The sequence below is a fragment of the Sciurus carolinensis genome, chromosome 1 (assembly GCF_902686445.1).
Source record: "Sciurus carolinensis chromosome 1, mSciCar1.2, whole genome shotgun sequence".
Classification (NCBI taxonomy): domain Eukaryota; kingdom Metazoa; phylum Chordata; class Mammalia; order Rodentia; family Sciuridae; genus Sciurus; species Sciurus carolinensis.
This window is the reverse complement of record NC_062213.1, coordinates 79,297,726-79,325,073: the sequence shown is the minus strand read 5'-3', so window position 1 is coordinate 79,325,073 and position 27,348 is coordinate 79,297,726. Positions and strand designations below refer to the sequence as shown.

General features: G+C 35.0%; 1 protein-coding gene across 5 annotated transcripts in view; it reads left to right on the top strand.

Annotated features, from left to right (window-relative positions):
• Positions 1-27,348, top strand: part of Rp1 (RP1 axonemal microtubule associated) — a 316,770-nt gene that overhangs the window by 68,325 nt on the left and 221,097 nt on the right. For all 5 annotated transcript variants that reach the window (XR_007109811.1, XM_047561225.1, XM_047561216.1 and 2 more), the window contains exons 4-7: positions 4,897-5,060; positions 9,400-9,486; positions 12,756-12,888; positions 24,525-24,676. Coding sequence is in view for 4 of the 5 variants with exons in the window: in XM_047561225.1 (XP_047417181.1) it covers positions 4,897-5,060; positions 9,400-9,486; positions 12,756-12,888; positions 24,525-24,676 (536 nt within the window). In the remaining variant the exon portion in view is untranslated. The remainder of the gene's footprint in view (positions 1-4,896; positions 5,061-9,399; positions 9,487-12,755; positions 12,889-24,524; positions 24,677-27,348) is intronic.

The following is a 27,348-nucleotide window of genomic DNA, read 5'->3' as shown; positions in this document are numbered from 1 at the left end:
CTTTTTATGTATTATTTTTATTGCTGGGTTTATGAATTATAATCATTCAGGTATATAGACAGGCACATGCACTATTTCTCTAACAATGTATTTCAGGAGGATAATTTTCATTTGTATAAGTGTGCTTTAGTCAGCTTTTTCATTGCTATGACTAAAAGACCTGACAAGAACTTTCAAAGGAAGAACAGTTTATTTGACTCATGATTTCAGATGCCTCAGTCCACAAATGATTGACTCCATTGCTCTGGGCCTGAGATGAGGCAGAACATCATGGCAGAAAGGCATGGTGGAGGAAAGTATCTCAGAGATGGACCCCAGGAAGTAGAGAGAGAGAGAGCTTTGCTCACCAGGACAAAATATGAATCCCGAAGGCACACCCCCCAGTGACCTACCTCCTCCTACACCCTGCTTGCCTATAGTTACTGCCCAATTAATCCATATCAGGGGATTAATCCACTGATTGGGTTAAGGCTGTCATAACCCAATCATTCACCTCTGAAAATATTTGAATTATTTACCACATAAGCATTTGGGGGACAATCATATCTACCATAATATTTTTTGAAATTTGCAAGGTTGATAAAAATCTTCATGTGTAATTTTTAAGTAGCTTAATTAATTCATTTCTCAACTTTCCTTTTTCATTATTGCCTCCTGCTAATGAGACAGATTAAACACCAAGGAACAATATTTTGTTAAATAGCATGGAGTTTTAGAGGGCCCCAAACCCTTGTAACTCAGTATTTTTGCCCTCCAAGGACAAATTTTTGTCCTTTTGGTGTAATGTTGCCTCTGTTAAGAATGCAGAGGCAATATTGATACAAAAGAGGTAATTCTATAACAATTTCAATGATAAATAATTTTCCTTTACTTGTGATAATTCTGTACCTGGTAATGTACTATGTGCTTCACAAATATTGTCTAATTTAGCTCTCCTAGTAACCATAGGAGAAATGTATTACTCCCATTTTTTGAATGAAGAAACTGAGATAAAAATGTTTGTTAAGTTATCTAAAACCAAGTTTCAGAGTCTGGTTCTCAAGATTGTTCTGTGTGACCTCAAAGAACTGTTATTTTCTACTCTTCACAATGATACTATTCAAACTAATGGAAAAGTCAAGCCATTTCATGACCAGAGATACACAATTTATTGTGGAGCTAAAAGTTTCAGCATATTGATTTCTAGGAATGGCTCTGTCCTTCCTGTTTAGCATTGCTCATAGGTCATAAAAGTTTTTCTGGCCTGTGAATTGCTTATAGTCTGCAGAAAGAACAGATGACGTGTTTAAAAGGATCTCTGTAAATATAGAAAAATAATTTCAGAGAAGATTTTTACAATCACAAGTTAAAAGTATTCTTTTGTTTTAGAAGAATTCAGACATGGTTTTCTTGTATTCAAATCGTCCTAAAGAGCCTTTCATCTGTAATGTGCAAGTCATCACTTAAAATAATATATATTTTTCGTTTTACATATTTAGCTATTTAAAAAGATAAAGTAATCTAGCACAGGGTAAAAAATGAAATTTTATATGTTATAAAAGCCTTAAACCAATTAGTGAATTAATTCCCTGACAGGGATTAACTGAATGGTAACTGTAGCCAGGTAGGAAGTGACTGGAGGAGGTAGGTCCCTGGCAGCATGCTTTTGGGAGTTGTATTTCATGAGGAAAGCTCTCTCTTTCTGCTTCTTAGTGGCTATATCACCACATTCTTTTGCCATGACGTTCTGCTTCTGTTTGAAGCCTGAGGAATGGAATTGGCCTTGTATGGACTGAGACAAATTCAAAAAAGCTCTAAAGTCTTCTGAACCACATGTCAGGTTAGTCACAGGTATGGCTCCACTCCTGTTACCAATTTCTGTTTAAGTCAGTCATTCTGCTGCTGTGGCCAAAGACCTGACAAGTACAATTTTAAGAGGAAAAGTTTATTGCAGGCTCATGGTTTCAGAGGTCTCAGTCTCCTGGAGCTATTGAGACTATGAGGACTCTTGAAAATGGACTAAATGTATTTTTCATAGTGAGGTAGGCTTGAGCTTTTGGAGGCCAGTGGGGGAATGTTATGGTTTAGATATGAGGTATCCCCAAAGGCTCATGTATGAGACAATGCAAGAAGGTTTGGAGATGAAATGATTGGGTTATGAGAACCTTAACCTAATTAGTGCATTACTCCCCTGATAGTGATTAACTGGATAGTAACTGTAGGCAGGTAGGGTGTGACTGAAGGAGATTGGTCATTTGGGGTGTGTTTTGGGGTATATATTTTATCCCTGGTGAGTGGAGTCTTTCTCTGATTCTTGGTGGCCATGTTCCCAGATGATTCTCTCCACTACCCTCTTTGACCATGATGTTCTGCCTCTCTTAGAGCTCCAAGAAATGGAGCCTGCTGTCTATGGACTGAGACCTCTGAAACTGAACCCCCAAATAAACATTTCCTCCTCTAAAATTATTCTTGTCAAGTCTTTGGTCACGGTGGCAAAAAAGTTGACTAAAACAGTTTCTTAACATTTTTGTTGAGAATATATTCATTTATGTTCATGAGGGTTATTGCTTTGTAGTTTTCTGATAATGTCTTTTTCTGTTTTTGGTCTGCTTTTCTAATACAATGAGTTGGGAACTATTCCAAAGGGTTTGTGTTGGATCAATATTATTATTTTTAAAAAAAATTGAAAGAAAATTTACTAGCAAAGTCATCTCCTGAAGTGCTTAGTGAAAAATAATTTAAACTATAAATTTATTATTATTGTTAGAAGACATAAGAGGATTCAGATTTTCAATCTATTTTGTGTTTGCTATGGTAATTTCAGCCTTTTATCAAGCGAATTACCCACTACCTGTACTCTGTATTCTCCAATCCACTCACCCTACAATGTACTCTTTTTCAAATTAGGGTCTAAAAAGGGTATGAGTAGTAAGAAGATTTTAAGAATTCTTTTCTTCTTTCATAATATTTCTGAGAAAGCTGGGTTAGGTGCCCTACACAATCTTGAAATCTGTCACTCACTTCTTGGTTTCTACTTGACAAAGATTATGGCATAAAGTTTTATACATTCTCTGTTCATATTAATGTGAGTTTTTATTTCCCGGGGGGGAGTTGTTGTCATTGTTTTTGCTTTAATTTTTCTTATTCATTTTGTTAGTTTTTCTATAACCTGGCCTCACCTCACCAAAATCTTCCGTTGAAAGTAATTTTTTTTTCCTTTTGGTATGTTAACAATTACTTCATAGAGATTACAGCTATTGGGGGACAAAACATCATCTTATGTTTTTCATCCACACTCTGCACTCCTCCACCTGCCCCGACACTGACACTGGGTACCTAGTAATGACTCAATGACTTGTGGCCTTTTGGTTAATGGAAGTACAGGTTATAAACCAAAAGACGAATCTTGGTTCGTGATCTTATACTCTACTTTTTTGAAGTATTCCCTCTCAAGATTCAGGTTTTAATGATTTCAGGAGGTACAGAACCTATAGTAAACAGACAATGTATTTCATTATTTTAATCTTTAGTTCAATTCCTACACTTTTCGCCTTTTTCCATCTTAGTTGTTGGGGAATGCAATTTCTTTCCCTATTGATTTGGTCCTTGCACATTTAGCAAGTATCGATTCTCTCCTAAACTCCTTTGCCTCATTTTTAAGAGAGAAAAAGTTGAAAAGCTTTATTTCATTTTATTCAGACAAACACTAGCATACCAAGTATTCTACAGAAAAAAACTAGAATTCTGCCATCTCCAAGTTTATAATTGTGATTTATCTGCTTCTGCTGCTGGTAAAAATAGGCTGTCAATTTCTATTCATTTGTAAAAGTTATGTTTTTACTTACCAAAGGATGGTAGCCTATCATGGCTTTTTCTCATGTGTGGAACAAATAAAGTACAATTTTTTGTTTTTAAATAGATTTTTACAAACATACACTAATGTAATGTATTTGTTATATAAGTAAACTCTAAACCTAGAATTTGATTACTTATTTTAATGGAAAATATATATAGCTTCAAATATGGTAGAGAGGAAATCACAATCTAATGAGTAGAATGTTGCTTAAGTCCCTAGTTCTGAATTTTATTACCCTGTATTTTTGCTTCTTTTATACAATCTTGAGTGTGTTCTCTAATTCTCATTATTTCACTTGTCTTATAGATCAACTTTCTGATGTTTACCCTAAACAAATCTGGCAAAATTAGGTTGAAACCTTAGGAAGTTTTATCTTACCACTATTAATGTGTTATAATGTATAATTGATCTCATTTATTCTCACAATTAACTATATATGTTCTAGAACTGCTTTTATTTGCTGCTGGATGATAAAAAAATTTCCTTAATGTTTGTGAAACTCAATTACTTTATCTATTAATTAAGGATACTTAAAATAATAAATGAAATTATGCCAGATGATTTCTCAAATTCTTACTTATTGATTCTTATTTATATTCTTATATAAATTATTTTTTATTTTAGAAAATGAGTATCTAAACTCAAAAACTAAAAGCATAATTCAGAATGCATATATTACAAGTTAGAGCTAAAAATATTCAATGTGTTTTGGCAAAATGCTAGGAGCTTCATAGAAGTTCTATAATGATTCTTTAGTCCAGGCATGACCAATTATGATAGGATATTTTCACAGTTACATTGTCAGATATAGTAATTTTATTGTGTATTTAAAAAGTCAAGTCTTAAATCCTCTGCTGTTATTTATTTATTTATTTATTTATTTTTTTTGTGGTGCTGGGGATTGAACTCAGGGCCTTGTGCTTGCGAGGTGCTGCTATATTTTTTTTGAGGAGTTGACTTCTATGTATCCTGTCATCTACTAGCTTTATGATAACCTGGTGTTTTGAGTCTTTCATTTCTATAAGTTGACACAGTGTTGTGTATTATTTGTACTTCTGTAGGTGGTAACTGGAAAGTTTCCATAATCACCAGTGACTTGCCAAATGCAGGGACCAGCTCACAGATTTACATTGTATTATATGGACAACATAGAAGTTCAGCCCCCATATATCTTTATGGAACAGATGGGGCTAGATTTCAGGATGGCCATGAAGACATCTTTACTGTAAGTAATAAAACTGAGTAAAACTGTAAATAATAGAAGTGATACAGTTAGTAGGTACTTTCAAATGAGTGCAGTTTATTAAACCAGACTCTTCCTGTTATAACAGATGTGTCCTGTAGAAGATCAATCAAAAAAAAAAAAATCATGGCAGTCTTTGCTCAAATTTAACACAAGTAAATCCACCATATGGAAGAGACAGTAGCCTGAGAGAAATACTAGATATTCAACATTTATTGTTCTTATATAGGTGGCTATCAGCAGCAAGGTCTTATGTGTTTCTGGTTCTACAGAAAAGGTTCAAAGTCAAGATCAAAAAGGATAAAATAAAATTCTCAAACAATGATGGCAAAGAAGTTGTCATCAAGTTATTAGTTGTTCTTAGTTTTTCCTTGCTATGAAGGTAGTAGACCATTGCTAGAGATACTGAGATCAGAATCTAGAAAGAAAAAGAGGTAGTAAAAATGAAACAGGTGAGACCAGAGTCATGTTGTTAAACTGAAGTAAGAAATATTACCCATCAGTGGCAAGATGGGCCAAGCACTTAGTAGTTTGTAGGTGCTGCATAGCGTCTGCTAAGTGAATGTCTGGATTCAGAGAAGGACCATTATAAACCAGGTGGAGAGAATAAAATCGCAATCAGAAAGGGTTGTCTGACGTACCTTAAGTTTTCATGGAGTATCCTCCTCCAGGTGACACTAAGTGCTTGGTTTTCTGTACCCACATGTCACAAGTCACAGGAGTGGCCAAATCATTTGTAACTGTCATTCTTGTTAGATTGGTGTAAACTATCCTTTTTGTACTTTCTCTGAGTTAAAAAACTCTTTCTTGTACTGATGGCCACTATAAGTAAAAGTGGCCATCACTTACTTTAGTCACAGCAGCAAAATAGCTAAAACAATAAATAAATGTTCTGGAGGTAGATGGTGGTAACAGTGGAACAATATTGTAAATGTACTACAAGCCACAAAATTGTACACTTTAAAACTGTGAAAATGGTAACTCTTATTTACCATTTACTCTAAGTGGCTGCCTTAGCCTTCTGAGTCCCTGGGATTACAGGTGTATGTCACTACTCTCAGATGACCTGTTTTTCTTGTTACTGTTTTGCTATTTTATTGTCTCACGTTTACTTTTAAATCAAATTATAAATTCAGATAATTTATAGGGCTAAGTCGTTTTGAGTTCTATTATGCAAAAGGAGTACATTTAAATCCTCAGTTCCATTTCCTTTTCCCAAATTTACATGCTTCTTTTTTTGAGCACTGCTACCTTCATTTCAGCTTTCTGTTGTCTTGCCCTCTTTTAGAGCCTTGGCATGGCTACATTTGTCTTTGTTTGTAGAAATGTTAGTTTCATTGAGTTTAATAATTTTATTTCAATATTGATCATAGTTTTATTTCTTCTGGTGAATTGTTTTTTTGTAAGAGTTCTTAGGGAAACCTTTGTTTTCCATTCTTCTTCCCTTTTGTCTTGTACCTCCTTATTACAGATCTTTTTTCTATTGTGGTAGAATGCACAAAATAAGAGTTACCATTTTCACAGTTTTAAAGTGTACAATTTTGTGGCTTGTAGTACATGTACAATATTGTTCCACTGTTACCACCATCTACCTCCAGAACATTTATTTATTGTTTTAGCTATTTTGCTGCTGTGACTAAATGATCTGACCAGCACAATTATAGAGGAGGAAGGTTTATTTGAGGACTTACAGTTTCAGAGGTCTTAGTCCATAGAAGGCTGACTCCATTCCTCAGGGCTTGAGGTGAGGCAGAACATCATGGTGGGAGAAGGTGGCAGAGGGATGCAGCTCATATCATGGTGATCAAGAAGTGGAGAGTCTTCACTCTCCAAATACAAAATATATATCCCAAAGCCACACCCCAATTCCAATTTTCTCCAGCCACACTCTACCACTTCAGTTACCACTTTAATCCCTATCAGGGGATTAAATCACAGATTGGGTTAAGAGTCTCAGAACCCAGTCATTTCTCCTAAACCTTTCTGCACTGTCTCACATGTGGGTTTTGGAGGAATGCCTCATATCCAAACCATAATAGTCACTGTAAAAGGAAACTCCTGTTGTTTTTTTCCTTGAACTCTTAGCAACCTATGAAGTGTTTTCTGTTTTTCTTTCTATATGGATGCTTTACATTTCTTCTTCTTGCTGAATTACTATTCATAGAACTTTTAATACACTGTTGAACAGAAGTGCAAAAACTGATATCTTTGACTTGTTCCTGAGTTGGGGTGAAAGCTTTCAGGGTTTCCTTTTTGAGTGGGTTATCTATAGTTTTTTTTTTTTTTTAATTGATGCCATTTATTATGTACAGGAAATCCCTTTTATTCTTAGATTTTTTGGTGTTTTTACCATTCACAAAGGGTGTTGAATTTTGTGAGATGTGTTTTTTTCCCCTCATCAGTTGAGATGGTTGTGGTTTTGCCTCCCTCCATTCTACTTATGTAGTATATTATATTTTTTGTGTGTCGACCCAATCTTCATTCCTGGGATAAATTACGCATGGTTATAGTATATCTTCCTTTTACTATGGCTCTGGATTCAGTTTGCTAGTTTTGTTTCATACTTGTGTGTGTATTTATTAATGATATTGGTCTGCACTTCTCTGTCTCTGTCTGGCTTTGGTATGAGTACACCGCTGATCTTGAAGAATGAGTTAAGATGTGCTCTCACATGTTTTATGTTTTGTTAGAATTTGGGATAAACTGGCATTAATTTTTAAAAAGTTCAATTTATTTTGAGGCAGGATCTCTCTGTGTTGCCCATATTGCTTGAACTGGTCTCAAACTCACAATTCTTTTGCCTCAGCCTCCAAAGTAGCTGGGACTATAGGCATGCACTACTACCATGCCCAGCTTAATTCTTCAAATATTTGGTAAAACTCACCAGAGAAGACTTCTGTCCTAGGCTTCTCTTTGTTGGGAGGTTTTTGATTACCAATGTAACCTTCTTAATTGTTATAGATCTATTCATGTGTTTCCTTTCTTTTTGAGTCAGATTTGGTGACTTATGTGTTTGTAGAAAATTTCCCATTTCATTGAGGTTATCTGATTTGTTGGAATATAATTGTACACAATATTTTTCATAATCCTTTTTATTTCTGTAAGATTGTTAGAAATGGTCCCTACTTATATTTCCGATTTTAGCAATTCAAATCTTTTTTCTTTGAGATAGGGTCTCTCTGTGTTACCTATTTTGCTTAAGCTGGCCCTAAAAGTTCATCAATGTTGTTGATATTTTTCAAAGAACCAACTCTTGGTTTCAATGATTCTATTGTTTTCTGTTCTCTATTTTATTGACCATCACTCTGATCTTTATCTTTTCCTACCTTCTGCTAATTTAGAACTTAGTTTGCTCTTTATTTTCTAATTCTTTAAAAAAAATTTTTTTTGTAGTTGTAGATGGACAGCATGCCTTCATTTCATTTGCTTTTTTTGTATGGGGTGCTAAGGATTGAACCCAGTGCCTAATATGTTCTGGGCAAGTGATCCGCCACAGAGCCACATAAGTGTAAAATTAGACTATTTATTTGAGATTTTTCTCCTTTTTTTTTTTTTTTTAGTGTTTTAGTTTCTCCTTTTTAATATATGTATTTATAGCTATAAATTTCTTTCTGAGCTCTGCTTTCATTACATGCTCTATGTCATAATTTTGTATTCATCTATCTCAGAGTATTTTCTAATGTCCTTGTAATTTCTTCTTTGATGAATTCAATGAATTTTCCAATTTTCCTTCTAATATTTATTTCTAGTTTTAATCCATTACATTTAGACAAAATAGTGTGTATGATTTTAGTCTTTTAAAAATTTCCAGATTTGTTTTTGTTACATAACATACAATCTGTCTTGGGGAAATAGTCCAGGTATACTATATTCTCTTGTTGAATGGAGTGTTCTATAGATGTTAGGTCTAATTGGTGTATGATGTTCCAGTCCTCCATTTCCTTACGTTTCTGTCTAATTATTCTATCTATTACTCAAAGTCAAGTATTAAAGTCTCCAACTATTATCATGGCCTATCTGTTTTACTATTCAGTCCTGCTAAATTTTACTTCATAAGGCTTGGATTGTAGCTCAGTCATAGAGCACATAGTTGGCTTGTGTGAGGCCCTGAGCTCACTCCCAGGTCCTACCTCACTCCACCAAAATAAAATAGCCTTGTATATTTTAGTGCTCTGTTGTTAGATGTGCATGTCTATAATTCTACTCTAACATCTTCTTGGTGCACTGACACCTTTATCAATATATTATGTCCTCTTCTGAGCTGATTTTAAGTGGATTTTGTGAAATCACATTGAAAGGTGTTTCTTTAACTCCTTTATAGATTAAAGTTGGAGACATTGGAACAGTCTTTAAAATTCGTATTGGTCATACCAACTCAGGCTGCTTCCCTTCCTGGCACTGTAAGAAGGTAAGTATATATCAATACTCTCCCTTTTTTTTTTTTCAAAAATTTCTGCAAATTTCTCCAAGGAATTAACTCTCAGGGAGACATTTTACGTCTATAATGAGTTGATGGTGTCAAAACTGGACCTTTTTGGTCAGTACCTTTTTCTAGGAAGCAGTATCATATGCCCTTATCAATTCATTAATCTAATTGGTTGGGGGAACTTCCTCCATTAAGCAATCCTTTCACTTCTTTATAAAGAAAAGGAAATACTGGGATAATACTCTTGAGAAACTCACATAGCTACAGCTTCTTTTTTTTTTAAAAGAGCATTGTAGTTATACATAGTTGGGTTTATCCCTACAGAATCATACATGCATTGAATTTGATTTCAGTTCACATTCTCTCTTTCTTCCCTCCACCATTCTCTTTCTTTTACTCTGCTAATCTTCATTTCTCTCATCTATTTTTTAAATTTTTGATGGATTCTTTCTACTTCTATATACAGGTGAAATTTCCTGTGGTATATTTAATATATGCACATAGTATGATTTTTAAAAACTCCCCAATTTCCTCCCCTTTCCTGACCCTCTTTCCTTCCTCTTGATCTCCTGTTCTACTGATCTTCCCTATATCCTTATGATATCCATTTCTCCCCACCGTCTTTCCCTTATTTTGTTCTACCTTTCACATATGAAAGAAAACATTTGGCCCTTGATTTTCTGAGACTGGCTCTTTCACTTAGCATGATGTTCTACATTTTCCTTCCAATTGCTAGCAAATGACATAATTTTATTCTTCTTTATGGTTGAGTAAAACTCCATTGTGTATATATACTGCAGTTTCTTAATCTGTTCATCTCTTGATAGGCATTGAAGTTGATTCCATAACTTGGGTAATATGAATTGTGTTGCTATAAACATTGAGGTGTCTATATTGCTGTTGTATGCTGATTTTAGTTCTTTTGGATAGATACCAAGGAGTGGGATAGCTGGGTCATATGGTGGTTCCACTCCTACTTTTTTGAGGAATCTCCATATTGCTTTCTAGAGTGGTTGAAGTAGTCTGCACTCCCACCAACAATCATATAACTTTTTGATATACTTGTATTAATAATGAAAAGATGTCTAGATGTATAGCATTGCTTAAAAAAGTTTATAAAGATACACCATTATGTTGGGGACTTAATGATATACTAGACTTGAATTCCAGTTCTAGAATTTAGTGTACTCACTCTAAGCAAGATAATAACCCCTGAGTATTTTTTTTAATTGTGAACAAATGGGATACATGTTGTTTCTCTGTTTGTACATGGAGTAAAGGCATACTATTTGTGTAATCATAAATTTACATAGGGTAATGTTGTTTGAACCCTTGAGTATTTTTAAGAAGGACAAGAAGAAGACTTAAACTTTTGACATTGTTCAGAATGAAAATTCCATTTATTTTCATGATCACTGGTAAATGCAGACCTCTCACACTGAAATCAATATAGAGTGTCATCCATTTTTGTATATGACATATTTACATATCATTTCAAAATAAATGATCTTTAAACAATTTCCCAGAGAGCAAAGAATATCTAGTTACATATTCCTGATATTGTTGACTAACTTGTTCTTCTACAGTTTTGGAATATGCAGAAAAGTAGTGGAAAATGCATGGTAGGTGAACGATTACTTAAGAATGAACTTTCTATTCCATCGGTCAGAATAAATAGTTGTTAATAATGTCATCTTCTCTACATTAAAGTTTTAAAGCATCCTGAAGCAGAATGCAAAAATAATTTAAAATCTACTTTGTGAAAATAAAGAATGTAGATGTTAGATTTCAAAATTCTTGCCTGGCTTTTATATGAGGTATTATTCTCTTTTATGCCATACAGAGCTTTTGATGTATGATATTCATGCTTACTGTGGTGGTGTATGCCTGTAATCCCAGTGACTCAGGAGGCAGGAGGATCACAAGTTCAAGACCAGTCTCAGTATCTTTTGCCTTTTTCTCTGTTAAGAACTGATTTATGAAAATTATCTCTAATGCTTCTGCCTTATCACTTGATTGATAACCAGTAAGAAAAATTATATTCATTATGATGTTGGGATGCTAAAATAGTTATTAAGTGGTCTGAAAATATTATTTACTATTGCAGAAGAATGATATAAAAATCAGTCTGAAAATTCCTGTTGTCTTTCTTTCCATGGCAAGTACTTTCTTATTGCAAGGCAACTTGTTTGCCCGAGGTTTACCTCAACTCTGTTTAAGTACCAGTGAAGAAGAGACACCTTTTTTGGGGTAGGGGTTTGCTGGGGATTTAACCTAGGGCCTCAAGGATGCTAAGTATGCACTGTACTACTGAGCCAACCTCAATCGTGTACAAATATAGAAATGAAATGATATACCCCATTTGTATATAACGAATCAAAATGCAGTCTGTAAAAAATTTTTAAAAAATTTAAAAAAATGTTCTTAAATCAAATTTTATTCTGAGTGTATAAAACCCTCATATAATTGATCCATTTGGCCCAATTAAGTTTCTGGGTAATGGGTTGAGAATTTTCTTTTGAGTTCTTATAATTCAGTTCAGAAGTTTGAAGTTTGACATTTTAAGGAAGCCAACTTATACCTATAACCTGAAAGGATTTGAATAAAAACTCTGCTTTCATATACAATACCAACAGTGATACAACATTTTCATAAATGAATCACATTGCTTTTAGGAACTTAATACTTTCAAGATTAGTTGGGGAACAGTACAAAATAGAAAGTATAAAATGCTGGTTTATTTTCTGTTCCTCAAATGATTTTCTTTGACCTGAAGAGCTTAATTGAAAACCAATGACTACTCTCCATGGTCTCAGAGAGACTTTCTAGAAATGACATTTTGTATGAAGCATACTTGGTAAGCATTTATAAATGTGAATTCCTGGATATGTCTGAAACCCATAAACCTTAAAAGGTTTGGGTTCTGAAGATGTGCCTTTTAAATACATAATTTCTAAAATACATTAAATTACATCATTAAAACTATTAATAACAAAATTTGGAAAGAAATTGGCATGTTTGATATGAACATTTCAAGAAGAAAAATTAGAAATAGAAAATAGTAAAAAGAAATGTCATTGTACTTGAGATGGCAGTAAAAGAGTAAATTATACTTTTTTGGGCAAGTAATCAATAATTTCTCATATTAAAAAATGTAAAAATGGTTTCTGAGCTAAGTGGAGTATTTGGACAAATTTTGTTTGAGACTTTGATAGAAGATTCTTTTGAAAGCATTGTTGTTGCTGTTGTAGATACAATTGCAGAACATGAATTCTGGAGAACAATTTTATATACCTGTACAGCGATGGCTGGCACGAGATCAAGAGGATGGGGAAATCTGCCGAGAATTCCCTCTTTTAAATAAAGGACAACCCATCCTTCCAGGTAGGGACACTCAAAATCCAGGCAGCACACACACACACACACACACACACACACAAACTTGTTTGCCTAAATGTTGAAGGACTGGGAACTTGACAAATGCATGTTGAATAAATGAATGAATGAATGATTAAGGACTGCTAGTTTCTTATCAATTACCTCTGCTGCTGTGCCAACTGCATCTAAATGTGCTTTAGTTATTTCACACACTGGCATTCAAGAATGTGTTCTTGTCACAGTTAGCCCTGTAGGAAGGTCAACTGAAGTGCCTCTCAATCAAAACAAGAAAATTAATTCTTAGAAGGTCACAAGAAAATTGAATGTCAAATGAAGTGAAGACTGAGACCTGCACATTAACGTGTACTTTTCCCACAAGGCTCTGTCTTGCTTTTGAAAATTTATCTCTTTGATTAGGAATTGAAAATACCACTGCTCAATGACTTTCTAAACATTTGGCCAGAAGCAGAGATGTGTTCAAGTTTTTTCATGTGTGGCTGAGACTAGGCTCTTGATACACTCAAAATTAGGTAATGACTGTGCCCCACCAGAAGAATCCAGGGTGATCTTGTCCATAAAAACGATTTGTTCTTGGATCTAGTTACTAGCCTCTGCTTTGGAAGAGAATGGGAAAAGGGTATATGAGAGTTATTTAATTGACAATTGATAAATGCAGATATTCTCCGATTTAGGCTACATCCCACCATATTGTTATATCTTAGTTTTCTAAAGAAATAAGTAATAAAAATATTATCTGAAGAAAAAGAAGAGATCCACAATATCATATAATCTGACATTTGGCTTAGGTATATACCTATTTATTTAATTTTTTGATGGAACATAGACTGGTAAAACATTTGCAGAGATTGATAATTTTTTTGAGGTTTTTAAATAAGGTGCACTAATACATTTTCTTGAGTTTCTGAAGCTAATATATTTGGAAAAGACATGAATAGAGTATTTACTGAAAAGCAAAGATTGCAGGAGCATTGTTCTTACCATTCATAAAAGCCTTTCTCACCATTTATTTTTCTCACCATTTTTCTTTATCATTCCAATGCATCACCTGAGGGAAGTTCACCAGGTACCCTATTCCTATTATTGTTAGTAATGATTTAGGGGCAATATTTGCTTTTTCCTCTCCCCATTTTAATTCCAAAATTCTGATCAAAAGAGACATATTCTATGAACACATGCTGATTTTCTTTGCTTTCCCTGTAGTGCTTGGTACTTATAAATGGACATTTTTGCTTTTCAATTTCTCCACTTGGCTTAGTAGTCTAATCATACTCTATCATGTGCTTAGTAAACTCTTTGGTGGATCAGGGATAGATAAAGCAAATGATAACTGACTCTACCCATATTTTTTATCTAATATTCTAGCAATGATTGATGTGATGTCTGAAATGATGCCATTATAGACAAGCAGCCGCCTTCACTAGAGGTAGACACATCATTTCTAGTGATTTAAATAAGGAAAGCTGCACAGTGTATTTTTTTCTATATTTTGTTCCATTAAGTTCATAAAGAGTTATGGTAGTATTTGTTATTTAAGACAAAAGGAACTCTGACAGAATTTGTCTGGTTTATCAGTATACTATCACATGTACCTGAAAAATATGTTTTCTCATTATGGAATTATTTTCCTGAAGAGGATAAGGGTTGCTAAGAAAACTGAGTAAAAGTGAACTCTCTCAGATTGGTGAGCTATTTATAAAATTTTAATTTTTTGTCGTGATAATTAACACAAACATTAAATTTAGTATCCTAAACATTTTTAATCATATTGTTCAGTAGTGTTAGGTGTATTCACATTGTTATGCAAATGTTTCCAGAACCTTAGCATCTTACAAAGCTGAAACTCTGTACTGCACCCATTAATTAGTAATCCCTTCTTCCTCACCTCCAGTCCTTGGCAATACCTTTCTACTTTTTGTTTCTGTGATTTTTACTTTACATAACTCATCTGAGTATAACATACAGTATTTACACTTTTGTGATTTGGTTATTTCCCTTGGTGTAATATCCTTGAGGTTTATCCATGGTATAGTGTATAAAAGGGTCAGTCTTTTTTTTTTTTTTAAGACTCAATGATATAGTACAATTTCTTTGTTTATTTAGCAATGAACATTTGGGTCATTTTTGCTTCTTAGCTACTGTGAATAGTGTTATAACAAACATGCATGTACAAAAATAAATATCTCTTTGAGAATCTGATTTGAATTCTTTGTGATATACTCAGAACTGGGAGTACTGGATCATATGGTAATTCTATTTTAATTTTTTGAGGAACAGTATTATGGAATACTATTTTCCATAATAATTGTACTACACATTTCTACCAACAATGCACAAGGGTTCCAATTTCTTTCTACAGATTTTCTTCAACATGTATTTTCTGTTTTATTGAAATTGACCACTTAATGGGTAGCAATTGTTTATCATTTTAATTTTTGTTTGCATTTCTCTAATAATTCTTGGTGTTGAGTTTTTATATTCTTGTTGACCATTTGTATTTTTCTTTGGGGAATTAGCTATATTTAAACTCTTAGCCCATTTTAAGAATTTGTTTTTTTGTGTGTGTTGTTGTCGACTTGCAGGATTTTATTTTCTTCATATTAACTCCATAGCAGATATATAGATTGGAAGTTGTTTCTGTAACTTCATTGGATGCTTGTTTACACTGTTTTTTCCTTAGCTCTATAGAGTTTCTTAAGTTCGATGTAGTTCCCATTCATCTATTTTTGCTTTTGTATCTGTGATTTTGGGGTCATACCTGAGAAATCATCACAACACTTTATATCCTGAAAATGTTCTCATGGTTTCTCCTAAGTGTTTTATGATTTCAGGTCTTATGTTTAGGTCTTCAGTACTTTTTGAGTTAATATCCGTATATGATGTAAGATAAGGGTCCAACTTCATTCTTTTTTATGTGGCTATTCAGTTTGCCCAACACTGTTCATCAAAGAAACTGTCAGCTCCCCATTGTGTGGTGTTAACACTCTAGTTGAAATCATTTGACCACGTACTTGAGAGTTTATTTCTTGGCTCTCTTTTCTATTCTATCGTTCTGTTTTAATGCCAGTACCACACTGTATTACTTTTGCTTTGTAGTATGTTTTGAAATCAAGAAGTATAGGGCTTTGGTTTTGCTCTTCTTTTAAAGATTATTTAACTATTCAGAGGTTGACATTCTGTGTGTTATTTTAGGATGCCTTTTGTTTATTTCTGTAAAAAATATTATTGAGATTTTGATAGAGACTACATTGAATCAGTAGATTGCTTTCAGTAATGTGGATATTTTCCTTTAAATTTTTTTAAGAAAATTAAGTTGTTGATGGACCTTTATTTACTTAATTTATTTATATGCAGTGCTGAGAATTGAACCAAGTGCCTCATACTTGCTAGGCAAGTACTCTACCACTGAGCTACAACCCCAGTCCCATAATGTGGACATTTTAACAATATTAAGTCTTCCAATTTATAAATAAGGAATACCTTTCCATTTATTTTTAACTTCTTTACTTTCCTTTAGCAATGTTTTGTAGTTTTCAGTGTGCAAGTCTTATTGCATCAGCTAACTCTAGTCCTAAGTATTTTATTCCTTTTTTAGGCTATTGGGAGGGCAATTATTTTTTTAATTTCTTTTTGAATTATTCATTGTTAGTGTATACTAATGCAACCATTTTTTGAGTGTTAGCTTTGTTGTTTCAACAATTTGCCTGTGTGTGTGTGTAACACTCCAAGGTTTTCTATACATGAGATCTTGTTATACCTACAATGAGAGGTAATTTTACTTCTTCTGACTTGGATACTTTTATTTATTTATTTTTATTATTTATTTTGTCTCATTGCTTTAACTAAAATGTTAAATACTATGTTGAATAGAAATGGCAAAAGTGAACATTCTTGTCTTATTTCTGATCTTAGAAGAAAAACTTGTAGTCTTTCATCATTGAGTTAGCTGTGGGCTTTTTATATATAATCTTTATTATGTTGGGGAAGTTTCCTTCTATTTTCAGTTTGTTGATGGTGTTTTTTTTAACTTAAAGAATATGAACTTAAAAATTTCTTTTCTGCATTAATGAGATAATTGTGTGGTGTTTGTATTTCATTCTGATAATATGCTTTATTGTATCAATTGATTTTTTTTTTTTTTTTTGAGAAAAAGGAAAAAGAAGTTTTATTGCTTTGCTATCCAAGGAGAAGCACAGGGGACTCCTGCCCTACGGGCCATGATCCTGCCCATCATGGGGAACAGGGGTATTTTAAAGAGGAGATTCAAAGGCTACATTCCATTTGTGCTCTGCTGGAGTTGTAACTCACTTCTTAATTTGGGAGACAGTCATTTATGAGATCTTCTGGGTCATGCCCAAATCTGAATTACTTTGTTCCTGTGGTGGGTGTGTACTCAAGGACATATAACTCTGCCTAGGATAGGGAAGAAAGGTAATCCTGTTTCCCCAAGATTAGGGAGGTGGAGAGACTAGGGAGAGAGAAGGAGAGAGAAAGAGAAAGAAACATGTCCTATTGTAAACACAAGTTGCAGTGGCAGAGCAGCAATTGATTTTTATGTGTTGAACCATCCTTGCATATCTGGGTATAAACCCAACCTAGTCATGAGGTGAGTACTGGAGGTAGGGAGGAGCTTAGGTGGGTAAAATGTCACCAGTGTTTCTACTGGCTGCAGTGAGGTTCTTTTGCCTTTGGGCTTACCTGGGTACAGACACCTCTTAACTGATTTCTGCAGTTCTCACAAGGACACTTGTTCTGCATTTGTTATTATAATGGTATCTCTCTGGGAAAATGTGGGTCTTGGTTTTCCTTTTGCACTGTCATGCTGATGTCCTATGGGCACCCAAGCGAAACAACAATTCTGCGTTTCAATTTATACATTGGATCCCTGAATGAATATGTCAATTAATTTGGAGACTCCAGTTCACCTTTCTTGTGCATTTGTCTTCTCATATGGAAAATAAAAGTTCCTCTGATTAGAATAATAAGGCGATAGATCACTATTACTCTGATTCCTCTAACATTGTTCTCTTTCTCCAATTTCAGCAATATTAGCTCATTAAGAGTTTCTTTAAAAAAAGGAAGGATGAAATTTTGGGTAGAAAAATGCAAGCAACCCTCATTTTATTATACCATTGCATTTTTTTATAAACCAAAGGCCTCTTGTCACCTTGCATTAAACAAGACCGTAGATGCTCTTTTTCTAATGATGTGCTTTCACCTTGTATCTCTGTGTCAAGGGTTGGTATTTGATAATATTCCAAACTTCTTCTTACTATATCTTTTATGGTGACATATGATCAGTGATCTTTAATGTTACTCTTGTCCTTGTTCTGAGGCATCACAAACTGGCCCATATATAGTGATCTTAATGCATGAACATGTGTGTGTTGACCACTCCACCAACCAGTAATTCCTTCCTCTCCTTAGGTTTCCCTATTCTTCACAACACAAAAGTATTGAATACACAATTGTATTGAACACAATACAAAAGTATTGAAATTCGACCCACTAGTAAAGCTACATAAATGTTCAACTGAAAAAAGTCATATATCCTCTCATTAGAAATGAGTAAGAAAAATCTGGAAATGAGTAAGCTTATTGAGGAAGGGATGTTAAAAGCCAAGATAGGCTGAATGTTAGGCCTCTAGCTTCAGTTAGCCCTGCTGTGAATGCAAAGGAAAAGTTCTTGAAGGAAATGAAAAGTGTTGGTCCAGTGAACACACAAATGATAAGAATGAAATAACCTTATTGCTGACATGAAAAAAGTTTTAATAGTCTGGATAGTGTTAGGTCGGATTTAAGTGGCTGCTCGGGAGTGAGCAGGACAACTATCCACCCACTGCAAGCCCGGAAAGCAAGGCGGCGTGCAGCGAGCCAGAGCGACCAACCAAACCAGGACAGATAAACCCCACTGACCCTTACCTTCACCTACCACTCGGCAGTACCCCTGCCTATTCCGGCCTATAAAGACCCTGGGCAGCCAGGGCCACGTGCAATTTTCTCTGGCTCTCCACTCTGACCTTTACCCCAGAGGGCTGGGAATTCCCGCCCCCCCAACCAAAATCCAATAAAGCTTGGTTTGGCCGCTTTTGTCACTCCTGTTTGGCCACCTGCCCATGAGCTTACAGACAGATCAAATTGGCCACAATATTTTATAAAGCCAAAACCTAGTCTAGAACAAGGACCTAACTTTCTTAAATTCTATAAAGGCAAGTGAGGAAGTTCCAGAAGAAAAGTTTTCGGATTTTCTTCCCCCACTGGTACGGAAGATCGAACGCAAGGGCAGTCTACCCTAAGCTACAGCCCCAGTCTTATTTTTATAAAAAATTATTTATTTATTTTTATTGGTGCATTATAATTATACAAAATGTGGGATTACCAGCCCTTTTTATTTTTTATTTTGAGACAAGTTCTACCTAAGTTTCCAAGGCTGGCTTTCAACTTGTGATTCTCCTGTCTCAGCTTCTTTAGTGGCTGGGATTATAGGCACGTACCATCCTGCCCAGGAGCAGAAAAATTAGCATTGAGATTTAATGAAAGTAGTTGTCTCTATAACATAAAAATGCAAGGTTCTGATGTGGAAGTTGCAGCTAGTTATCCTTAAAATATCTAGCTGAGATCATTGACAAAGATTATCAGTTATATTATGATAAACATTTAATTGAAGATTTTCAAGGTAGACTCTGAGAAACCTTATACTGGAAGAAGATGCCATTGAGGTTTTCCATAGATAGAAGTCAATGTCTGTCTTCAAAGCTTTAAAGGACAGAATGATTCTCTTGTTAGGGGCTAATGCTGTTGGTGACTTAAAGTTGAAGTCAGTGCTTATTCACTATTTTGAAAATCCTAAAGCTCTTCAGAACCATACAGAATCTGCCTGTGCTCTGTAAATGGAACAGGAAAGCCTGAGTAATAGTACATCTGTTTACAACATAGATTACTGGATATTTTAAGCCTGCTGTTCAGTAAAAGTTTCTCTTAAAATGTTGCTCATTGACAATGCCCCATTCATCCAAGAGTTCTGATAGAGATGTACAATAAGATTAATCTTGTTTTCATGTCTGCTAACATAATATCCATTCTGCAGCTCATGAATCAAGGAATGATTTCAACTTTTAAATCTTATTATTTAAGAAATCCATGAGCCTATAGTCATAGATAGTGAGTCCTCTGTTGGATCTAGGCAAAGTAAATTGAAAATCTTCTGGAAATGATTCACCATTCTAAATGCCAGCACGAACATTGGTGACTCATGGAAGAATTTCAAAATATTAACATTAACAGAAGTTGCTTCTAACAGTCATGGGCGACTGAGAGGTTCAAGACCTCAGTGGAGGAAATAACTGCATATGAAGTAGAAATAGCAAGAAAATTAAAAGTAAAATCTGAAAATGTAACTGAATTGCTGAAATCAAATGATAAAAGCTTAAAGGATGAGAAAAGAAAGTGTGTGTGTGTTTTGAGATGGAATCTACTCTTGGTGAAGATACTGTGAACATTGTTGAAATGACAATAAAGGATTTAGAATATTACATAAACTTAGTTGATAAAACACTAGTATATTTGGAGAGGGATGATTCTTTTAAGGAAGTTCTACTGTGAGTAATATGTTCAACTTGTGATTCATCAATAGCATTGCATGATACAGAGAAATCTTTTATGAGAGGAGGTAAAACTCCATTTTTTTTGACTTTTTTATTATTAAGATCTTTTTTATTTTTACAGACTGCATTTTTATTCATTGTACACAAATGGGGTACAACTTTTCATTTCTATGGTTGTACACAATGTAGATTCACATCAGTCATGTAATCATACTTATACATAGGGTAATACTGTTTCATTCTACCATTTTTCTGTTCTCCACCCCCTTCCACCCCATTTTCCTCTATACCTTCCAAAGTTCCTTTATTCTTCTCTTCCCCCCCCATTTACCCCCCCCCCATTATATATTGTCATGCCTTATCAGAGAAAACATTCGGCCTCTACTTTTTTGTCCTTGGCCTATTTCACTTAGCATGATATTTTCCAACTTTATCCATTTACCAGCAAATGCCATAATTTTATTCTTCTTTATGGCTGAGTAATATTCCATTGTGTATATATATATATATATATATATATATATATATATATCACAGTTTCTTTATCCATTCATCAATTGAAGGGCATCTAGGTTGGTTCCACAATCTAGCTATTGTGAATCTTAAGACATTACCACTGCTACCCCAGCCTTCTGCAAAACCATCCTGATCAGGTGGCAGCCATCAACAAGACAAGACCTCCTACCAGCAAAAAGATTATATTGGCTCAGATGATCATTAGTATTTTTTAATAACAAACTGTTTTTCAGTTAAGGCATGTGCATATTTCAGACATAATGCTATTGCATATTTAATAAACTATTTTTTTTTAATTTATTTTTTTTGCGGTGCTGGGGATTGAACTCAGGACCTTGTACTTGCAAGGCAAGCACTCTACCAACTGAGCTATCTCCCCAGCCCTAAACTATTGTTTAATATAAACAACACTTTTTTATTTTTTTGAGATGGGGTCTCACTCTGTTGTCAAAGTTAGCTTTGAACTCCTGGGTTCAAGCAGTCCTTCTGCTTCAACCTCCCCAGTAGCTGCAGCCACCACATCTTGTCTACTGTTAACATAAGTTTTATATGCATTGGGTAAACGAAAAATCCACATGACTGGTTTCATTGTGATATTTACTTTATTGCAATATTTGCTTTATTGCAATAGTCTAGAACCAAATCTGAAATATCTCTGAGGTGTGTCTTTAGTGGAGAAAAGTTATTAATCTTTAGAGGGGTATTTCCAAGTTAACAATACTAGAAAATAAATCAAACTTCTCTCAATGATTACTGCTTATCAATTCTGTTTCTGTATGAGTCAGGTGTGAAACAGCACTGGTGTGAAAAATCCAAAGGATGGAATTGTGTTCCTGAGTACATAGAACAGGCATCGGATTCTTTTCTCCTTCTGGAAGTCCACACCATGAATATTAGATCCTTTGTTATTGTCCCGCAGTTGCCTTAGGCTGGTCTTGTCTTTTTCTTTCTTTCCTTTTTTTTTTTTGTCCCCCAGTATTGGGGATTGAACCCAGGGGTGCTTAACCACTGAGCCATATCCCCATCCCTTTTTATTTTTATTTTATTTAAAAATTTTTTTTACAGACTACATTTTGATTCTTTGTACACAAATGGGGTGCATCATTTCGTTTCTATGGCTGTACACGATGTAGATTCACACCATTCGTGTAATCATACACGTACATAGGGTAATGGTGTCTGTCTCATTCCACCATTTTTCATACCCCCTCCCTCTCATTTCCTTCTACATAATCTAAAGTTCCTCCATTCTTCTCTCAATTCCCATTCCCCCACTCCATTATGTATCATCATCCACTTATCAAGGAATACATTCAACCTTTGGTTTTTTGGGCTTGGCTTATTTCACTTAGCATGATATTCTCCAATTCCATCCATTTATTTGCAAATGCCATAATATTATTCTTCTTTATGACTGAATTAGTATTCCATTGTGATATATACCAGAGTTTCTTTATCCATTCATCTATTGAAGGGCATCTAGGTTGGTTCCACAATCTAGCTATTGTAAACTGTGAGCTGCTATAAAAATTGATATGGCTTAGTTATTGTAGTATGCTAATTTTAAGTCCTTTGGGTATAAACCAAGGAGTTGAGACAGGGTCTTGCTAAGTTGCTAGGGTTCACTGAATTCCTGAGGCTGGCTTTGAACTTGCAATCCTCCTGCCTCAGCAATCCTCCTGCCTTGCAATCCTTCTGAGTTGCTGGGATTACAGGCATGCTCCACCATGCCCTTATATGGTCATTTTTTTTTTTTAAAGGTAATTTTCTATCTTTTTGTTCACTGTTATTTTCCTCTGTGCTTTCCATTCTACTCTTGAGACTAGTCAGTGGCTTAAAATTTGTTTAGTGTGCTTTTTTCAATTCTAAAGTTTCTGTCTGAATCTTTTTAAAGTTTTCTATTTTATTGCTAAGACTTTGCAATTGTGTCTTCATTTCCTTTTCCTATGTGAGTTGAGATTTTTTGTGATTCTTAATAATATGAGTAATATCCTGAATATTTTACATGTTATTATATGAAACATTGGTTCTTATTTAAATCCTGTGGGGAATGTTCTTATTTTTATTTTAGCATGCATATGACTTCTGGTTAGTTTCAGGTCACAGATTCCAACCTGTCTTCCGTGGGCTGTTTCCAATGTCTGTTCAGTTTTTAAAGACTTTATGATTCCCTAGATCCTCTTTTTGGTCCTTGGCTGAAAAACTGGCGTTTTTGTTATCCTATTGTGTTGTGGACTTCTGCAGGCTTCTGTGTCTAGGGCTAAGCAGTGGCAGAACAGAGAAAGTAAAGAAAGCATTGGGGGTGACCCCACTCCATTCTAGCCTAGTTTCACTGAATTGAAGGGAAGGTTCTTCAGAGTGTTGGTTCCTGTGTGCTATTGTTTCTAGACACTGATGTGTAGGAGAATAGAGAATGAAGTATAAGAAAAATAGTCCCCAGGGAATTTCTGTTCTTCTACCTGCCCTCCTGCCACGTGTGTGGGGAGATATCTATGGTAAATTGAAGCTTTTGTTATTGCATCGGGGATGAAACAGGTCCAGGTCTCAGCCAAGCCCAGGTCTCAACCATAGGGAAGGCAGGAAGGGAAAATGGGGAGAGCCCAGAAGGGACTTGCACCTGGTCCCCACCTGTAGCTGAACTGGCTGTTCCCAGTACTGTGCCCCCATGATCTCTATACACACCCTTTGAATGACCTGAAAAATATCAAGGAGAAAGGGAGAGTAATGGGCTCTGAACTTTTGCAGTTTTCCTTATCTACGACCCTTCCCCTGGCTGCCCAAGATCTCCCTCCAGCTGAAACCAATACATTTTTCTGCTGGGACTCAGCCCCTCTAAACCCTATAAAACCCAGGCCCTTATTGTAGACAGTTGCCATCTCTCCACCCTCCTTGAAAATGTGCCTCTGTGCTGCTTAATAAAGCATCGCTGATCCATGGAGGTCTTTCATAGAAATGAAGGGGTGGGAAGGTAGAATGACTTGACTTTACCTTTTCTATGTCTTGGGAATTCCCGTTTTTGCTACCTTACCAGGAACTAGAGAGCTTCTTCTGTGTCCTCTGTATCTGAGCTCTAGGGAACGCTTCCAGGTTTCCCACATACTGAACCCAGGCTGGAGGACCACGGAGGGAGATAAGTGATAAATGTGTTCACACTTGGTGTTTCTTTGCGTTCTGGTCTTCTTTCCCAGTCCTCCTGGTACGATGTACTCACAGTCTTTTTTTTTTTTTTTTTTTTTGGTGCTGGGGATCGAACTCATGGCCTTGTGTTTGCAAAGCAAGCACTCTACCAACTGAGCTATCTCCTTAGCCCTATGCGCTCACAGTCTTTGCATAGCTGTTGCATGCATTCTGCTAAGTTTTCATACCTACATTCAGTGGGAGTGACTGTAGCACGTGTTACTACAACTTATCTAGAACTGGAACTGTTGATTAGATTTACATTCTTAATTTTCAGTTATATGAGTAATGCTTGACACCTAAACCTTGTTTTTCTTTTGTTATCAGTGACAAGATATGAAGTGTTTGTGGCAACAGGTGAGCTATGGAATGCTGGAACAGTAGCTAATGTCTACATTTCTATCTATGGGGAAAAAGGAGACACAGGATCCAGACAACTATTTAGATCAAAGAACTCCTTTAATTTTTTAAGAGGACAAGTAAGTAAACAAAAATTTCTTTGTTTGAATTAAAAAAAGAATTTTCACTGTGGTAACAAAACAAAACAAAACCACAAAATAAAATTTCCCATCTTTATCATTTTTAAGCAGATTTTAAGTGCATTTTTAAGGGCACAGTCTAGTAGTGTTCAGAACACAGATGATACATGGCTTATAATGGGTTTGACATACAAATTTTCAACTTTACCAGAAAAGCAGTGTGCAAGCAATATGCATCAAGTAGAAATCTTACTTTGAATTTTGATCTTTTCTCGAGCTAGCAACCTGTGGTAAGGTGCTCTATTATGATGCTGAGTAGTAGCAGTGAACCACAGCTCCTCAAAGTCACATTATCAGGAGAACAAGTTACTGAAACTCTATCTGCAGTGTTTGGCTGAGCTCTGATGCTCAGTAGGATAAATTTTCAACTCAGTATTTTCAAGTTACAGTGGATTTATTGGGATGTAACCCCACTATAAGTCAAGAAGCATCTGTATTCACATTGTTGTGCAACAGATCTCTAGAACGTTTCTGTCTTCCCAAACTGGAAATCTATAACCAGTCAATAATAACTACCCAGTTCCTCTTTCCCGCAGTCCCAGCTAACCACCACTCTTTCTTTTCATAGGAATTTGACTACTTTCGATACTTCATATCATATAGCAATTATCTTTTTGTGACTTTTTTCGATTAGCACAATGTCCATGTTGTAGCATGTTAGATGATTTTCTTCCTTTTTACTGAATAATTATATTCCATTGCACTTATATACACACTATATTCTGTTTATCGATTAATGTTCATCTGGCAGTGGACATTTGGATTTCCTCTACCTCTTGGTAGAAAAATGCAGCTACATACATGGAGTACAAATATCTCTTTGAGATCATTCTTTCAATTATTTTGGATATATTCCTGGAAGCGAGATTGCTGTATTACATTACAGTTCATTTTAAATTTTTTGAAAGAACAAGGGAATATTTAAGAATATAGTATAATCACAAAAATTAACCCAAAGTTTTATATACTTTTCTTGATTAATTTTCTGCTGTTTTCTCCTGCCCTAAAAAACTCTTTTAATTTTGACTTGAAGTACATGTATAACCAAGTCAATTGTGCATATTCTGATCAAGCCTATGAAACATTCCCACCACACAGTCTCAGATTAATTCATAAGCTTCCTCATGATCTGCACCCCACCCACGCCCTACTCCTGTCTCGCCTGCCACCTTTCCTCCTGCTCATCCCACCCACCCACATTGTCCTGGAGCTGTTCCCCAATGTACCTAACACTTGAATACCTTGAGCCTCTGCAGTTATGCCTGGGATGTTTGGTTGCACTTAAGCACCTCTTATAGACTATAGGAATAATTGCCTGTGTTCAGTCCTTGCCCCATTGTTCTGAGCCTACGATCTTGGCCAAGTTGCTATTCCTCTCCGTGCCTTAGTTTCCTCACTTATAAAAATCAAAATGATAACTTGAGGTCTAGTATTGAGGTGCCTCTTGCTTTGCTTTGTTTACTCTGTTGTCTCTTTTTTTCCAAATGAATTTCATAACTGCATTTTCTAGTTCTGAGAAGAATGTCATTGGAATTTTGATGGAACTTGTGTTGAATCCGCATATCACTTTTGGTAGTATGGCCATTTTGACAATATTAACTCTGCTTAGCCAAGAACATGGGAGATCTCTTCATCTTCACAGATCTTCTTCAATTTTTTTAGTGTTCTATATTTCTCATTGTAGAGGATCTTCATCTCTTTTGTTAGATTGATTCTCAAGTATTGTATTTTTTTTTTTTTTGAGGCTATTGTGAATGGGATAGTTTTCCTATTTTCTTTTACAGCAGATTAATCATTGGAGTACAGGAATGAGATTGATTTATTAGTGTTGATCTTGTATCCTACTATTTGCTAAATTCATTTGTGAGCTCTAAAAGTCTTCTGGTAAAGTTTTTTGGGTCTTCAAAATATAGGGTCATGTCATCAGCAAACACATAATTTGAGCTCTTCTTTTCCTGTTTGAATCCCTTTAATTTCCTTTTCTTGCTTGATTGCTTTGACTAGTTTCAAGGACTATATTGAATAGGAATGACTGAAGTGGGAATCCTTTTCTTATTCCTAATTTTAGAGGAAATGCTTTCAGTTTTTTTTTTTTTTTTTCGCTTCAGTATAATGCTGACTTTGGGTTGTCATGTATAACTTTTACAATGTTGAGGTAAGTTCCTTCTGTCCATAATTTCTCTAGTGTTTTAAACATGATTGGTTGCTATACTTTTTCAAAAACTTTTTCTACATCTATTGAGATTGTATGCATCTATGTGATTCTTGCCCTTAAGTCTATTTCTGTGGTAAATTACACCCATTCATTTCTCTATACTGAACCAACCTTGCATCCCTTAGATGAAACCCACTTGATCATGGTGTACTATCTTTTTAATGTGTTTTTGTGTGTAGTTTGCCAATATTGTATTTGAATTTTTGCATTTATGTTCATCAAAGATATTGGTCTGAAGTTTTCTTTCCTTGATATGTCTTTGTCTGGTTTTGGTATCAGGGTAATACTAGCTTTGTAGAATGAGTTTATCAATGTTACCTCCTTTTCTATTTTATGGAATAACTTGAGGAGGATTGGTATTATTTCTTTTTTAAAGGTCTGGTAGAACTTGGTTGAG